General features: G+C 58.3%; 7 protein-coding genes across 7 annotated transcripts; 3 read left to right on the forward strand and 4 right to left on the reverse strand.

The window, feature by feature from the left end:
• Window positions 1-33: 33 nt before the first annotated feature.
• Window positions 34-1,102, reverse strand: F5144DRAFT_557300 (uncharacterized protein). The gene has a single exon (XM_066788015.1). The coding sequence runs from the start codon at window positions 954-956 to the stop codon at window positions 207-209; it is 750 nt and encodes a 249-aa protein (XP_066649078.1). The 5' UTR covers window positions 957-1,102; the 3' UTR covers window positions 34-206.
• Window positions 1,103-2,414, reverse strand: F5144DRAFT_557301 (WD40-repeat-containing domain protein). Its single transcript, XM_066788016.1, has 2 exons — window positions 1,253-2,414; window positions 1,103-1,206 (listed from the first exon to the last, which is right to left on the reverse strand). Exons 1-2 carry the CDS (start codon window positions 2,301-2,303, stop codon window positions 1,166-1,168), a joined length of 1,092 nt encoding a protein of 363 aa, XP_066649079.1. The 5' UTR covers window positions 2,304-2,414; the 3' UTR covers window positions 1,103-1,165.
• A 232-nt stretch (window positions 2,415-2,646) lies between these two features.
• F5144DRAFT_598210 (uncharacterized protein) lies at window positions 2,647-3,291 on the forward strand (the record flags this gene model as incomplete). The annotated part of the gene is made up of 2 exons (XM_066790926.1): window positions 2,647-2,928; window positions 2,983-3,291. The coding sequence occupies 2 exons, from the start codon at window positions 2,647-2,649 to the stop codon at window positions 3,289-3,291; spliced, it is 591 nt and encodes a 196-aa protein (XP_066649080.1).
• F5144DRAFT_60421 (uncharacterized protein) lies at window positions 3,288-4,699 on the reverse strand. Its single transcript, XM_066791330.1, has 3 exons — window positions 3,985-4,699; window positions 3,676-3,915; window positions 3,288-3,569 (listed from the first exon to the last, which is right to left on the reverse strand). Exons 1-3 carry the CDS (start codon window positions 4,333-4,335, stop codon window positions 3,405-3,407), a joined length of 756 nt encoding a protein of 251 aa, XP_066649081.1. The 5' UTR covers window positions 4,336-4,699; the 3' UTR covers window positions 3,288-3,404.
• A 138-nt stretch (window positions 4,700-4,837) lies between these two features.
• On the forward strand, window positions 4,838-7,597 carry F5144DRAFT_60458 (glycoside hydrolase). The gene is made up of 3 exons (XM_066791353.1): window positions 4,838-5,696; window positions 5,841-5,893; window positions 5,983-7,597. The coding sequence occupies exons 1-3, from the start codon at window positions 5,002-5,004 to the stop codon at window positions 7,494-7,496; spliced, it is 2,262 nt and encodes a 753-aa protein (XP_066649082.1). The 5' UTR covers window positions 4,838-5,001; the 3' UTR covers window positions 7,497-7,597.
• A 1,036-nt stretch (window positions 7,598-8,633) lies between these two features.
• F5144DRAFT_60498 (amino acid permease-domain-containing protein) lies at window positions 8,634-11,172 on the forward strand. The gene is made up of 4 exons (XM_066791395.1): window positions 8,634-9,239; window positions 9,334-9,541; window positions 9,597-9,806; window positions 9,866-11,172. Exons 1-4 carry the CDS (start codon window positions 8,834-8,836, stop codon window positions 11,061-11,063), a joined length of 2,022 nt encoding a protein of 673 aa, XP_066649083.1. The 5' UTR covers window positions 8,634-8,833; the 3' UTR covers window positions 11,064-11,172.
• Window positions 11,173-11,634: 462 nt separating this feature from the next.
• Window positions 11,635-13,841, reverse strand: F5144DRAFT_60491 (uncharacterized protein). Its single transcript, XM_066791385.1, has 2 exons — window positions 13,321-13,841; window positions 11,635-13,263 (listed from the first exon to the last, which is right to left on the reverse strand). Exons 1-2 carry the CDS (start codon window positions 13,627-13,629, stop codon window positions 11,827-11,829), a joined length of 1,746 nt encoding a protein of 581 aa, XP_066649084.1. The 5' UTR covers window positions 13,630-13,841; the 3' UTR covers window positions 11,635-11,826.
• Window positions 13,842-14,014: the final 173 nt, after the last annotated feature.

Consider the following 14,014-nt stretch of genomic DNA (forward strand, 5'->3'; position numbering starts at 1 on the left):
CCCCAATAACCCCACCCCCATCATCATCAGACCCTCAGACCCACATCCCTCCCATGTGCCGCTCCGCCCCGGACCCCCCTTCCCCTAGTCCTGGGCTAGATTGGACCGCGGCGCACCCGTTCGCTGGCGTGGTTTGCCCGGGGGGGGGGGGGGAAGGGGGGATAGGGAGGGACGGTACGGTGTGCGGGTGCAGCAGGTTGACCGGCTTACGGTGGCGGCAGGGCGGGGCGCCGGAATGCGTTTGCTCCCGCTGCTGCACCACCACCGCTGCGGTTGGTCAGAAGAGGATCGGCGGGGTGGATGGTGGTTGTTTCTGTAATGGTGACGGTGGTCGTCGTGGCAGTCGTGGTAGTCGTGGTGGTGGTTGTGGTGCGGAGGAGGTGGTTCCGTGAGATGCTGAGGCGGGTGGCTTGGGTTTCATGGGTTGTTGTTGACGGGGTGGTTGGGGAGGCGGGAGTGGTGGCTTGTTCCGGTGGGCTTTCTAGCAAGCGGGAAACCCATGCCGGCTGCGAGGCTCGTCTCGGGGCTGGGTGCAACAAGGCAACGGCGTTGTTGTGGTCCTGCCTCCAAGGCGAGGGGAGAGGATCCTGCCTCCATGGGGAGGGGAGAGGGTCTTGTGCCCAACCGGATGGCCCATGATGTTGTTGGCGGGAGGGTCGTTCAGGGGAGTAGGCAGGAGGGGGGAAGTACTCGGGAGATGACGGGTACTCAAAACCATCAGCGAAGGCCCTTGGGCTGGGGACTCTTGGCTCTTGCTCCGGGGCTTCGCGGCCTTGCCAATCAACCGGGCCGAATGCCGATGGAATGATAGCGGGGAGGGAGTGACGGTGCTGGTTGCCCCCGAAGAGAGCGCTTGGTGTGCCGGCGGTCAAGTTGTGCTGTGTTCTTCTTCTGGGTGCGTAGATGAAATCGCTGGGCGACAGAGAGGGTCGGACTGAGTAGGTAGAATCCATCATAAAAAGTTTCCCGTGGTTGTCTGCTAGAAGATGATGCCGACTAAACAGCGCGCAATGCCGTTCTTATACGCATCGCAGACAAGGGACGCCATGAACCAAAGCGAACCCCATGACCAATCGGGGCCGCGCAGTGGTTAACAAGGAGAGGTCAAAGTGTGTTTGAGACAGTATAATCACGTCGATTTTTGTTATGCTGCTTCTAACTACGTCTACACGTTCCAGATGACAATGCGCCCATCGACACCGCTCGCTGGATCTGGTTAGTAGCTGAACAGGATGAAAGGGAAACGACTTACAGCTAAACTTCCGCACGGAATCTCCAGACGCTTCGTACGGCCGGATCATTGTGATGGTGTTCTGGTGGGTGGTCTTCAGCTGCGTGTCGTCTTTGACCTTGCCCTTCAGGTCCATCTGCCGAAACATGTTCAAAGCCGACTCCTCGCGCTGGTCGCCCGCGCCGGCACCGCCTTTGCCCGCGACCGCGCCGCTGAGCTGCCAGCCCTCGAGGCCCCCTTGGAAACGGAAAGCCTCACAATCGTGGCCGGCAGCAATGATCTCAGCCTCGCCGTTCCAGATCAGGCTCATGAACGGCAGCAGTTGGGTGTTGATGCTGATGACGGCCTTGGGCGGCTGCTCGGGGGCGCTCGGGTAGACAACCGTGATGCTGCTGTCATGGGCAGCAAAGGCGAGGGCGTCGCCGCTGGGGGAAAAGGCGACGGAGTGGATCCAGCCGGCCGAGTTGTTCATGTACTCGCCGCAGACGGTGTTGAAGGGGAGCCTCTCACCCCAGGCGGTGGGCTCAGGCCGGGCGTCGACGCCCTTGATGAAGCTCGAGAAAACGCGGGCGTGGGCATCGGTCGAGCCGGCGGCAAGGAGGACCGAGTTGGGGTGCCAGGCGAGGGTGGTGACGGTGCTGCGGATGGGCTTCTTCAGGTGCTTTGACACCCACCAGTCGTTCTCCTCCTCAAAGTAGCAGACTGCAATGAGGCGGTCTCCGGAGCCGACGGCGAACTTGGTCTCGGACGGCGACCAGCGGACGAAGGTGGCGGCACGGTTGATGCGCAGCAGGACGAGCGTCGGCTTGTAGCCCTCGGGGGTGGGTTCCCAGACGATGGCATTGCGGTCTTGCGAACAAGATACGATGCGGCCAGAGTTGGGAGCGATGTCGATACTGGTCACAGTCTTGTCGTGGCCCTTGAGTTCATCCTTGAGCTTAAAGGCATTGCCGACCTTGCTATAGAGCTCGACGGTAGTGTCGCGGGCAATGGCCAGGGTCTTGTGGTCGCTCGAGAACGAGTGGTCCGCGATTGGGTTGTGGAACAGGTGGTGGATCTCGGGCGCAGCCATATTTTCGGGTTAGGTGGCGATAGGAGTAGCTCTCTACTACCGCAGTCGTCGTAGATTGTTGGAAAGGGATTTTGTAGATGCGAGTTGGGGAGAGTTGGATAGGTAGGGGAGCTGACGTTGACGGTGGGGAGCTGGCTAATGGTGGGGTTAAGCCCCTGTCACAATGCTGCTTGGCACTCCTCTGGTCTCCAATTTTTAGCTTGAACACATCCTGGGCTAAACAGACACGCGACTTTGACGACCGCCGCCGCCGACGAACCCCCAGTGTTTCGCCTTGTAACCTCAATCAACACGGTAAACCAAAAAACAAATCGATCTATTCGAAGATTTAATCATGACAACAATGGCCACACGCGCCCCTCCGCCAGGTCTCCCAGCAAAGGTCGCCTCAGTGCCGCCGAACCAGACTCTCTACGTCACGAACCTCCCATCAGCAAAAATCCAGAAGGAAGATCTGCGGACGGCGCTCTACATGCTCTTCTCGACCTATGGCGCAGTGCTAGATGTAGTCGCCCTCAAGACGATGAAGATGCGTGGCCAGGCGCACATTGTGTACAAGGATATCCAGACAGCAACCCAGGCAATGCGATCATTGGACGGGTTTGAGTTCTTTGGGCAGGAAATGGTGGGCCACTGCTCTCCTCTGAAGTCTGCTATAGTATCGTGCTAACCCGAACAGAAAATCTCGTACGCAAAGTCAAAATCCAACGTCATTGCCAAACTCGACGGCACGTTCAAGATCACCACCGCCGCGACTGCCGCCCGCGTCGAGGTTACCGATCTGCAGCAGAGCATCTTCAACGCGCCCGTACCCGGGGCGCCTGCCGCGGCGCCCGGCCTCCCCTCCAAACCGCCAGGCGCCGACCATGTGATGACCGACGCCGGCACCCCAGAGAGCCGCGGCGTCAAACGGCCGAGAGAGGAGGAGGAGGAGCAGGAAGGGAGCGACCAAGACGTGGCGATGGAAGAGGAGAGCGACGACGAATGATACCCCCCATGCGAGCGTGCCCCAAACAACAAATAACCCGTGGCAAGTACGGCACCTATCGTCGGAGGGCACACCGTGGGGTCATGCCACGGGATGGCGTGCTGTTCTGGGTGTTACCTGATTGCCATCTCTGGCGGGACCCACAGCCCAACGCACTGCCCGACTAGGCCCAGCCATACGGAGATGTATACCTCCTTTGGGCAATCGAAGTCATACATGGCCTCGCCATGGCGACACGGGTGGATGAAGAAGGTTGGGGCTCCGGTAACTGGGTGATGCTGCAACGGTTTGTGTTAGTCTAGGCCATCAAATAGGATCTCGGTTAACCACCAGTATCTAGCATCGCCGAGGAACTCAAGTCCAAATGATAAAAGAGGGACCTACGCTGAGCGAGATGCCATCCAAGGTGCCCGTGCTGGCCCGCATGCCTGCCTTGAAGTGGTCTGGCACCAATCGTCGAAATACCGTGTCGATGCTGAGGGGATCCTCGTCTGCGGGCAGGCCGTATAAGCTGAACCACAGGCACGGCGTCCGGTATGTTGGGTGGATGTGGACCTCATACCGGACGTGGCCGTGTTGTCCAACCTCGAATCCTTTGGGCGGAGGTTGCTTGACGATGACGGCCTTATTTGTGCATTCGCAACATGAGCTTCCAGACCATCCATTATTACGTCACCATTATTGTTTACGCACCTGGTCAGCCTCCTCGGTCGACAGCATCTCGCTGTCCCCTTCCACGTTCATCTCCAGGTCCATTTCTCGATTTGTTCGCTGCTCGTTAAAGGAAAACCCGTCGAGGTACGACGACAAGTCCCCGTCATCCGGGTTTTCCAAGGGTCGAGTAATCTGGAGCCATGTGTACCGCTCCGGGCCAAAAGAGAAAACGATGGCAGGCTCAACTGCCGAGATGACATCTACGCGCCATCGCCGCCTGGTCTCCCCAAGATCTGCCTGGCGATATTTTCTGTCGAAATGGTGGCAGACCTCAACGAATTCCTGTTCAACCAGGTAGGGGTAGGAAGAATAGCTGTGATCGCCTCGCATGCTGTTGTTTGTGGAGTTTAACTTGAGCGAAAAAAGAAGACGGTGGTTTTCTCTCTGAAAGTGAAGGGGATTATGTGGATGATCGGATGATTGGATGATTGTTTGGGTTGATTTGTGGAAGATGGCAAGAGAGGACCTGGCTTGAATCCCACTTTCCTTATAATTAGGGCCCCTCGATGCCCGAGAGAAAGCTTGCGTCACATGGTTAGTTAGCTTTGCTCAAATCCGCTTATCATCCGATTCCTGACACCACAGGTTGTGGAGCTTTTTATCCGTCTGCTCAAGTTCATGACGCATACCTAGGAAGTAAACTTCAAGGGTAGATGTACCTAGTGTACCATGCATGAATGTTGTATGTGCGTAGATAAGGTACATCCGTCGGTACGCCTGTACATAAAATATCCCATCTGGGGTGTGCACAAGATGTCCGTGCGCCTTAACCGGTACGGGCCGGATCATCCGGTGGGTTTTCTTGGGACAGATCTGCACTGTGCCAGTGTAACACGATACACGATCAAACTCTCTTTTCACGCAACACACGACCTTTTCAGAACACATCTCCCGATCTAGCGGCCTTCCCTAGGGGAGATAAACCAACTGATCGCCAACGGTGATAATCACCGCCATGTGTTGCCAGGCGGCCGCAGCAGCATAGTTATTCTACAAATGAACGTTCGAGACCCCTTCAACCTCCGAAACGGCAGCTTGAATCGGCCCCCAATCGCCACCTGGAAGAGCAACAAGAGCTACCAGGCCCAGAACAACACCAACAACTTTGCACCCCTGCACCACATCATCCGCACCGCCGCGGCAGCAACCCAATCCGCCGCCGCCGACCTCCGCGACAAGGCCAGCGAAGCCGTCCAGTCCGCCCAGCAAGCCCTCACCGACACCGCATCCAGCAACCCCCTCCTCGCCCTCGACAGCAACATCAACCTCGACCTCGAAAAAGCCAGCAGCCCCAAACCCAACAAACCCCACAAACCCACCCAGCACCGACCCAAGCCCAAACCCCAGCCCCAGCCCAACACCACCACCCTCCCAGCGGCCGGGGCCCTCCCCAAAAACGAAGAAGACCAGGACATGTCGTTCGCGATCCCGAAAAATGTCCCCTCCTTCTCCAACCCCCAACGCCAACTCGAAGACCACGTCTGGGGAGCCTCCCAATCTCGACAACGCTCTGCCGCCTCCATCGTAGGCGGTGTACAAGATTTCCTCGGCGGTGGCGGTAACAACCGCGCCGGCCTGCCCATGTACAAGGACAAGCCGTACATGTACCCCCCCGGCGGCGGTGGTGGTCCGCGCGGGGGTGCGTGGGGGGGACGGCCATTGTATCGGCGGAAGAGGGCGTGTGGGTTGATGTTGGTGGTGTTGGTGGGGTTGGTGTGGTGGACGGGGGTGTTTGCGGGGCGGGGGGAGAGGGCGGTGGGGAGGTTGGGTGGGTGGGGGTGGTTGGCGCAGGAGGAGGCGGGGAGTAGGGTGGACTGGGAGGGGAGGAGGGAGAGGGTGGTGGAGGCGATGGAGTTGAGTTGGGATGCTTATGAGCGGTATGCGTGGGGTGAGTTGTTGTTTTCTGGTGGTTTTGTTTTCTGGGGGATGGGTGGTGGGGGTGTGATGATTGGGCTGACTGACTAACATGGATTATAGGCCAGGATGAGTTTCATCCCGAGTCCAAGACGGGGAGACAGATGGCGCCGAAAGGGTTGGGGTGGATCATTATCGACTCGCTCGACACGCTGATGATCATGAACTCGACCAAACGGCTGACGCACGCCCGCGAGTGGCTATCGACGGCGCTAACATGGGATCAAGACCAGGATGTGAATACTTTCGAGACGACTATCCGCATGCTAGGAGGGTTGCTGTCAGCGCATTACTTGTCGACCGAGTACCCCAACCTCGCACCCATCCCGGACGATGACCCTGGGAAACCGGGAGAGGACCTGTACCTGGAGAAGGCGAAGGACTTGGCGGACCGGCTCATGGCAGCATTCGACTCGCCTTCCGGGGTGCCGTATGCTAGTGTCAACCTGGCCAAGTACAAGGGGATAGTCTCGCACGCCGATATGGGCGCATCATCGACCGCCGAGACAACGACACTGCAGTTGGAATTGAAGTATCTCGCCAAGCTGACCGGCGAGAAGGATTACTGGGACAAGGCCGAGACTGTCATGAAGTTGGTGGACGACAACGGCGCCAAGGATGGCCTGGTGCCCATCTTTATCTACGCTACGACGGGCAAGTTCCAAGGCGAGAACATCCGTCTCGGCAGCCGCGGCGACTCGTACTATGAGTACCTGATCAAGCAATACCTGCAAACCAACAAGAAGGAGCCCGTGTACCAGGAGATGTGGCGGGAGGCGATGCAGGGCGTTAGGAAACACCTCGTCACATACACAGAGCCATCCCAGTTCACTATCATCGGCGAACGGCCCAGCGGTCTGGGCGGCGCACTCTCACCCAAGATGGACCACCTCGTCTGCTTTATGCCGGGGACCATCGCGCTGGCAGCGACAGGCGGCCTTACCGAGAAGGAAGCTAGGAAACTCCCTACCTGGAGCAAGCAAGACGAGGAAGACATGCAACTCGCGCGCGAGCTGATGCACACATGCTGGGGCATGTACAAGTTCATGGCGACGGGCCTCGCGGCCGAGATCACCTACTTCAACATCGGCAACCCACACCTCCCAGAATCAGCCCCGCACAAGGCACCTGAGGAGTTCGACCCGGACCCGGAGGCGACCTGGCGCAAGGACTTTGACGTGCGGCCCGCCGACAACCATAACCTGCAACGGCCCGAGACGGTCGAGAGCCTGCTGTACATGTGGCGCATCACGGGCGACGTGCGGTACCGCGAGTGGGGATGGGAGATGTTCAAGAGCTTCGCCAACTACACGGCCGTCGCCGACAACGGCGGCTTCACCAGCCTGTCCAACGCCAACAAGATCCCGCCCGTCACGCGCGACAACATGGAGAGCTTCTGGCTGGCCGAGACGCTCAAGTACATGTACTTGCTGTTCTCGCCCGACGACCTGCTGCCGCTGGACAAGATTGTGCTCAACACCGAGGCGCACCCGTTCCCGCGTTTTGATATGGGGCCGTTGTTCTCGACGGGATGGACGAGGAAGTCGAGAGATAAGGAGGGGAGGATCGTGGAGTAAGAGAGGAAGGAGTCTGATGAATCAATGTTTGAAATGAGTACATATTTTGGCGTAACTGTACTGTACAAAAAGTCTACATGGCAATAATAGGAAAATTCACGAAGCTTGTATCTGGGTTGGTAGCGTATTGACGGACTTGGGACCCTGAACAACACATGGTTGAGAAATGGATTTTTATGACAAGAGCAATTCCAGCCATTGATGGACAATAAACAGCACGTCAGAAACGCTCATCTTGAACTAGGTCTTGTAACAGGCCCCTGCGGCTTGAACCCAGATCGGGAAGTTGGGAATCCTCAGACCTGGTTCAACATTAACTTCCCAGTCAGCGGCAATGTCCAAAATGGCAGGTCCTGCTTGGATCGGATTATCTCGAGAGATGTTTGTGTTCATAGAGTAAATCTCTGTTAACTCGGTTTTTTTTATTTGATTTATTTGCTTCTTTACCTTTTTCTCTTTTCTTGATTCTCTTTGCTTCTTTCTCTTTTTTTCTTAATCCCTTGCCCCCTTTCGAGTTCGGCTTTTTTGGCCGGAGTGTGTGCAGCAGGGAGCGAGGAAAGAAAGTCCACAAACAACCTTAAACCAGCAGGTTGGAGAAAAGCGCCACTCGCCAGGCACCGTTGTGACCCACACGAAGCATGGCAGCCCCACACTCGATAACCCTGCATTCCAACAATGAAGTGGGCCCTAATCCCAGCCAAGCCTTTTGCTGACCTGCCATGCCTGCTTTTCTTCCCACTCCTTCACTGAACTCGCCGGTCCCGAGCGGTCTATCAGCAGCCAATCGTGCCAATCGCGCCAATCTGACAGCAGTGGAGATGATTCCACCGCTGATGGTGCTCCCACTTGCCGATGGAGTCGGGGTCGGAGAAGGCTAGGCGTCTTGCTGATAAGTGGTTGTCATTCACGACGATCGACAATCAACTTTTTCTCTTGACTCGACCCCATGTTTGATTGTCGATTAATTGTCGAAACACATTTCACGACCCATCTCATCTCCAGGCACGATCCCAGTTGACCTCCGATGGTGAGAATCATGAGATGAGACGGCAATGTGGGGGCAAACTGCTGCAAGCACGACTCTGTCAAGGACCAAGCAAGACGATCCCCCAGTGATCGGCCGGCCGAAGTTGGACTGAACGGAGGGCGCCATCATACAGAGTACACAGTAAAATACTACGGCAGCTACATATAGTCGCATCACGGTTTCGTTTCCTAATTGCTGCTGCGGTATATCCACTCCTAAGTCCGCTGGACCGCGGGAATCGTCCGAGTTCAAGTCGGGAATTCCAGGAGCACAGACAAACAAGCAACCGGCGACAGTATCCCCGCTCACAATGCCATCCTCTCGCGATCTCGAGATGGCTGACTTGCGGCCCAAGGAGGACTCCTTCGCCCAGGGCAGCGTGCTGAGCATGCAGAACGCATCCTCGTACTCGCGCAACAGTAGCACCAACCACGAACAAGAAGGCCACCCCATCCGCCGCTGGCTGGACACCTTCCGCCGTGACCCCGGCCGCCATGTCACCCCCGCCTCCGTCATGCATACCGCCGAGGACCGCCGCCGGGCCTCCATGGCTACCCGCCACTCCGAGGACACCCGCCCGTCGCTGGAGCGGCGGGGACGCTCTCGCGGCCACTACTTTGACATGCACGCCGCCAACGTCGGCACCGCGAATACCCTGTTGTCGCGCGAGCTGAAGGGGAGGCATCTGCAGATGATTGCGATTGGGGGTTCTATCGGTATGTCTTTCTCCATATCTCGTAGACGCTGTACCCCCAACCGCCCCCACTCCGTAGGCGGTATGTAAGTTCCAGCTAACATAAGTCGTCAAAGGCACCGGTCTGTTCGTGGCGTCCGGAAAAGCACTCCATACGGGCGGCCCAGCTTCTGTCTTGATCGCGTACCTGTTCGTGGGCTGCATGTTGTATTGCACCGTTCAAGCCCTGGGCGAACTGGCCGTTACCTTTCCCGTAGCTGGTTCCTTCTCGGCCTACTCGACCAGGTTCCTCGACCCGGCGTGGGGGTTTGCGATGGGCTGGAAGTGAGTACTCCTACGGCATGCGTTCTTGTCAACCAGTACTAATATGCCCGCCCAGTTATGCCCTGCAATGGCTGGTCGTACTGCCCCTTGAAATTATTGCCGCTTCTATCACCGTGAGTTACTGGAATAGCAACCTCGACCGCTCCATATTCATCACCGTCTTCCTCTTCGCCATCATCATCATCAACCTCTTTGGCGTCAAAGGCTATGGCGAAGCCGAGTTTGTATTCGCCATCATCAAGATCACCGCCGTCATCGGCTTCACGTAAGCCCTCCCCACCCCAGCCCTTCTATGTCCCACCCCCTGACCCCCATCTCTGCTAGCCTCCTAGGCATCGTGATCAATATCGGAGGCTTCCCCGACGACGGGTACATTGGCGGGCGGTACTGGGACAACCCAGGGGCCTTCAACAACGGCTTCAAGGGACTGTGCGCCGTTTTCGTAACAGCGGCCTTCGCCTTCACAGGGACAGAGCTAGTGGGACTAGCAGCCGCCGAGACGGCCAACCCCCGCCGCTCTCTCCCCACTGCCATCAAACAAGTCTTCTGGCGCATCACGCTCTTCTACATCGTCTCCCTCACCCTCATCGGCCTCCTCGTCCCGTACAACCACCCACGCCTCCTCGGCGCCAAATCCGCCGCCGACGCCTCGGCCTCCCCCTTCGTCATCGCCATCGAATCCGCCGGCATCGCCATCCTCCCCGGCGTCATGAACAGCGTCATCCTCGTCGCCGTCATCTCCGTCGGCAACAGCGCCGTCTTCGGCTCCTCGCGCACGCTCGCCGCCCTCGCCGACCAGCGCCAAGCCCCCTCCATCCTCGGCTACGTCGACCGGCGCGGCCGCCCCCTCGTCGCCATCCTCGTCGCCTCCGCCCTCGGCCTGCTCGGCTACCTCGCCGACCTCGACGCCCAGTCCGACGTCCTCAACTGGCTGCTCGCCGTCTCCGGCCTCTCCTCGGTATTCACCTGGGGCTCCATCTGCCTCGCCCACATCCGCTTCCGCCGCGCCTGGCACGCCAAGGGCCGCCACACCCGCCAGCTGGCCTTTCGCTCCCAGGTCGGCGTGCTGGGCTCGTGGGTGGGGCTCGCGCTGAACGTGCTCGTCCTGCTGGCGCAGTTCTGGACCGCCGCCTGGCCGCTCCCGCATCCGGATCCGTCCGCCTCGGGGAAGGCGCAGACGCTGGGTGGGGGCGGGGGCGGGATGGGTGATGGGGAGGCGGGCGGCCCGCTGGTGACGGGGGCGGGGGGCGTGGGCGAGGGCAGTGGCGGCGCGGCGGTCGTGCCCATCTCGGCGGCGAGGGACGTCGCGCAGAATTTCTTCCTGCAGTATCTGTGTGCGCCGATCGTGGTGGCGTTTTATGTTGGGTATAAACTGTGGTTCCGCACGCGGGTGGTGAGGGTGCATGAGATGGATGTGGATACGGGGAGGCGGGATTTTAATCTGCCGATTTTGATATCGCGCGAGGTGGATGAGAAGAGGGGGATGCCGAGGTGGAAGAGGGTTTATAAGTTTTTGTGTTGACGGTATATATACCTTCCCCTCTTTTTTGTCATTCTTTTTTGGATGTAGGCGGGGAGCAGGGTGGTTGGTGGTTCGGGTGGATATCTGTGTCTGTTGTCTATGCGAGGTGACGGTGGGTGGTGCTATGGTTGGAAACTACGCACTCACGCGTCTGGCGTTGGTTTGGTTATGGTTTTTATACCCAGGGGCTGCGGTGGTGAAAGATTGATTTAATAGTTTAGAATTCACTCCTCGTGTTTATGGAGGATTCACGATATGACCTTGGTGTGAAATTGGGTTCCAGAGCACAGGTCAAAAGACACCTAGTTCGACACGGCGTAATGCACGGAGAATCCTGAGCTCTGATGTTCCCTTGCGGTCGAAATGGACAAGTGAACATACAGCATCACACACAACAAGACCGCGGATACAGGCTGCCGGTGTATTGGGCATGCTATCAGAACAAATAAGAAAACAACAGAAAAAAGATCCCGGGAATCCCAGATGCGATCCTCGACAGCGCCCCAAACGCAAACAGGTCTTGGTAACAAATACAGCCTGATAGTCCAACAAGAATTTGTCCGCCAGCCTAACAATTCTCCCGACCAGGGAAACAAAATCTCAGAAAGAAACCCAGCAGTTGTTGTTGGGTATGAACTGTGGTTCTCTCGTCGTGAGTCGCACATAAAAAACGTCAATCGTCAACGGCCAATCTATCCGAATGCCCTGAATGCCCTCGTCGGAAGGGCGCCGAGCCTACCCCAACGTGAAAGGTACGCCCCGCTTAAAAGTCCCAAAAGTTATCTGCCGACCTGGTCGGAGGTCCGCGACCGCCCTTCTTGTTGGTCGGTGCAGGCTCCTCGTCGTCGTCTTCACCGTGGAGCCAACCGCCCCCGGTGCCCTTCCGTCCGCCCATGCCGTTGCCGGCAATCACAATACCCCGCTCCTTGGGCGCTTGCTGGGTGTTGGAAGTGTCCTTCCTGCTGCCCATGCCATTGCCAGCAATCACAATACCCCGCTCCTTGGGGACTTGCTGAGTGGCGGCGGGCTTGTCGTTCTCCTTGCGCGACACGGGCGACACGTCATAGTTGGACCAGTTGCTCTCCATCATGCGAACCGCCTTCTGGCGATCCTCAGGCACCTTGGGGGGCTCGCTGGCACCCTTGTGATGCGGGGACTCGTCTGTCATATTGAAGTGGGGCTCAAAATCCTTGTTCCGGTCCTTGAGGTTGGTGATGTTGCCGAGAGGAGCAGGGCCAGGCGAAGGGATGGTGCCGTCCTCGTGGTGCAGCCGATTGTCGTATAGGTGCTCCCCCTCACTGTGCATGGCGCCGCGGGGCAGCCGTTTGGCATCGCTTGGCGCATCGCGCGCCGGGCCGTCGTCGATCAACTCAAAGTGAGCGTCTGCGTCGCGGCGCGGCTTGATGACCTGGGGATGCGGAGCGGGGGTATTCTCAAGCACCTCGTTATCGGCGCCCCAGTGGCGGACGTCACGAGCACGGTTCATGCCACGCGAGGCAACGGGCTTCTGCGGCGTCACAAAGTCGTCAAACGACCAGTTGCTGCCGTGCTTGCTCTTCCTGTTGTCGGGGGCGGCCTTTGGTGTGGGCACATCCTGCGACTCGGAGCCGTCGTCAAAGTCGAAGTGCTGGTACTTCTTGGGGTCCGGACGCAGGACACGGCCAGCCGACGGGGTCCGCTCGTGGGAATCGCCGGCAGTGTCGTTCTCGTCGGTATCGAAGAGGCGCATCGGCTGGAAGTTCTTCCCAGCGCCAACCTTGGGTGCAATCACCTTACTAGGGGATTGCGAGCGCTCGCGGCCGTTGCTGGGAGAGCCGGGCTCCTCGACGGGTTCGTCGCCCAGGATCTCGGTGAAGGACCGCTGGCGAGGTCTCCGGCCTGCGTAGGGCGAGATAATCCCGGCAGGGTTGTTCTCCAGGTCCTCTCGCGGCGCGAACAAGTCTAGGGACGCATGGGGGTCGCGCATAGCGTTGGTCGAGCTGCCGCGAGAGCGCGTGGGGAGTGCCTCGGCGGCAGGTGCAGCAGCGCCGTGGCCCTTGGCGCATTTCGCGATGAGGCTGATTTGGTCCTTGCCGTCGCGGATGGGCCAATTCGCACCGGACCTCCCAATGACTTCGATCTGCTTCAAAAGCGCGCCTTGGTCCCAGTTCTGTCGAATTTGTGCGATTTTGCCGTCGTCATTGAACGTTACGATGTGGGTCTACAGAAAAGGTGCGTGAGTGGGACTGATCACAACCCCGAAAAGCTTGCTACTCACAACGACGATATGAACGGTGCGGTCAGCCAGGAAGTTGTCGTCCAAGCCAGGGAGGTAGGGCCCCCCGCTGGTAACGAACTCCAAAGTGGTCTCGGCTTCGAGCGCGAGGGCCTGCTGGCTTTCCACAGAGAAGAGGGTGTCCTCCTTCTTCTTCTTGATCTTGTTGCGCACAGAGGACAGGTGCTTGATGATTTCGGTTGCGCTGGTAAAGCTCGACGTGGTCGTGACGTAGTGCAGCGACGCGTCGTCGGCGAGGGCCGATGTGTTCGGCGAAGCTAAAAACCGCTTGTACGCAGCCTGCAGCGCCATGGTGCCGGATGTGTTCTCGGAGAGGGTTTTACTAAAACAGCAATTCGGCTTCCAGGCCTGAAATGTAGGTTGTTTGAAGAAGCAGAGAAGAAAACAAATGTCAGGTGCGAAGAAGTCAAAAGGACAAGCCGAGGGAAAAGAGAGCGGGTCCCGTTTGCAGAGTTGCGACGGAATGGGAGGGCCGGGGATGACAGGACGACGGGGAATGCATGGGGAAGGGGTAAACACAATCCATCACTCCCCTGGCTTGGCAGGCCCTGAGTGCTTGCTGCAGGCGCAGTTGCTTTCAGGTTGCAGTTGCCGGTGTTTACTGCAGCCCTTTTCACTAGCGCCTCCTTAACAACGCCGTCTCCAGGGTGCCTTGTTTACTGTGTACACAGGCAGC

The sequence above is a fragment of the Chaetomium tenue genome, assembly GCF_020726465.1.
Source record: "Chaetomium tenue strain MPI-SDFR-AT-0079 chromosome Unknown F5144scaffold_1, whole genome shotgun sequence".
In the NCBI taxonomy this organism is placed as follows: Eukaryota; Fungi; Ascomycota; class Sordariomycetes; order Sordariales; family Chaetomiaceae; genus Chaetomium; species Chaetomium tenue.

What these genes read in the sequence shown, in the direction of transcription:
- F5144DRAFT_557300 (XM_066788015.1), bottom strand. Translation starts at nt 956, where the DNA reads ATGATGGATTCTACCTACTCAGTCCGACCCTCTCTGTCGCCCAGCGAT.
- F5144DRAFT_557301 (XM_066788016.1), bottom strand. Translation starts at nt 2,303, where the DNA reads ATGGCTGCGCCCGAGATCCACCACCTGTTCCACAACCCAATCGCGGAC. An exon ending in TTCCGTGCGGAAGTTTAGCT is followed by an intron (nt 1,207 to 1,252) that starts GTAAGTCGTTTC and finishes AACCAGATCCAG; the next exon opens with CGAGCGGTGTCGATGGGCGC.
- F5144DRAFT_60421 (XM_066791330.1), bottom strand. Translation starts at nt 4,335, where the DNA reads ATGCGAGGCGATCACAGCTATTCTTCCTACCCCTACCTGGTTGAACAG. An exon ending in CGACCGAGGAGGCTGACCAG is followed by an intron (nt 3,916 to 3,984) that starts GTGCGTAAACAA and finishes TGCACAAATAAG; the next exon opens with GCCGTCATCGTCAAGCAACC. An exon ending in TGGATGGCATCTCGCTCAGC is followed by an intron (nt 3,570 to 3,675) that starts GTAGGTCCCTCT and finishes AAACCGTTGCAG; the next exon opens with CATCACCCAGTTACCGGAGC.
- F5144DRAFT_60458 (XM_066791353.1), top strand. Translation starts at nt 5,002, where the DNA reads ATGAACGTTCGAGACCCCTTCAACCTCCGAAACGGCAGCTTGAATCGG. An exon ending in AAGAGGGCGTGTGGGTTGAT is followed by an intron (nt 5,697 to 5,840) that starts GTTGGTGGTGTT and finishes GAGGAGGGAGAG; the next exon opens with GGTGGTGGAGGCGATGGAGT. An exon ending in TTATGAGCGGTATGCGTGGG is followed by an intron (nt 5,894 to 5,982) that starts GTGAGTTGTTGT and finishes CATGGATTATAG; the next exon opens with GCCAGGATGAGTTTCATCCC.
- F5144DRAFT_60498 (XM_066791395.1), top strand. Translation starts at nt 8,834, where the DNA reads ATGCCATCCTCTCGCGATCTCGAGATGGCTGACTTGCGGCCCAAGGAG. An exon ending in TGCGATTGGGGGTTCTATCG is followed by an intron (nt 9,240 to 9,333) that starts GTATGTCTTTCT and finishes AAGTCGTCAAAG; the next exon opens with GCACCGGTCTGTTCGTGGCG. An exon ending in GGGTTTGCGATGGGCTGGAA is followed by an intron (nt 9,542 to 9,596) that starts GTGAGTACTCCT and finishes ATGCCCGCCCAG; the next exon opens with TTATGCCCTGCAATGGCTGG.
- F5144DRAFT_60491 (XM_066791385.1), bottom strand. Translation starts at nt 13,629, where the DNA reads ATGGCGCTGCAGGCTGCGTACAAGCGGTTTTTAGCTTCGCCGAACACA. An exon ending in GCACCGTTCATATCGTCGTT is followed by an intron (nt 13,264 to 13,320) that starts GTGAGTAGCAAG and finishes CCTTTTCTGTAG; the next exon opens with ACCCACATCGTAACGTTCAA.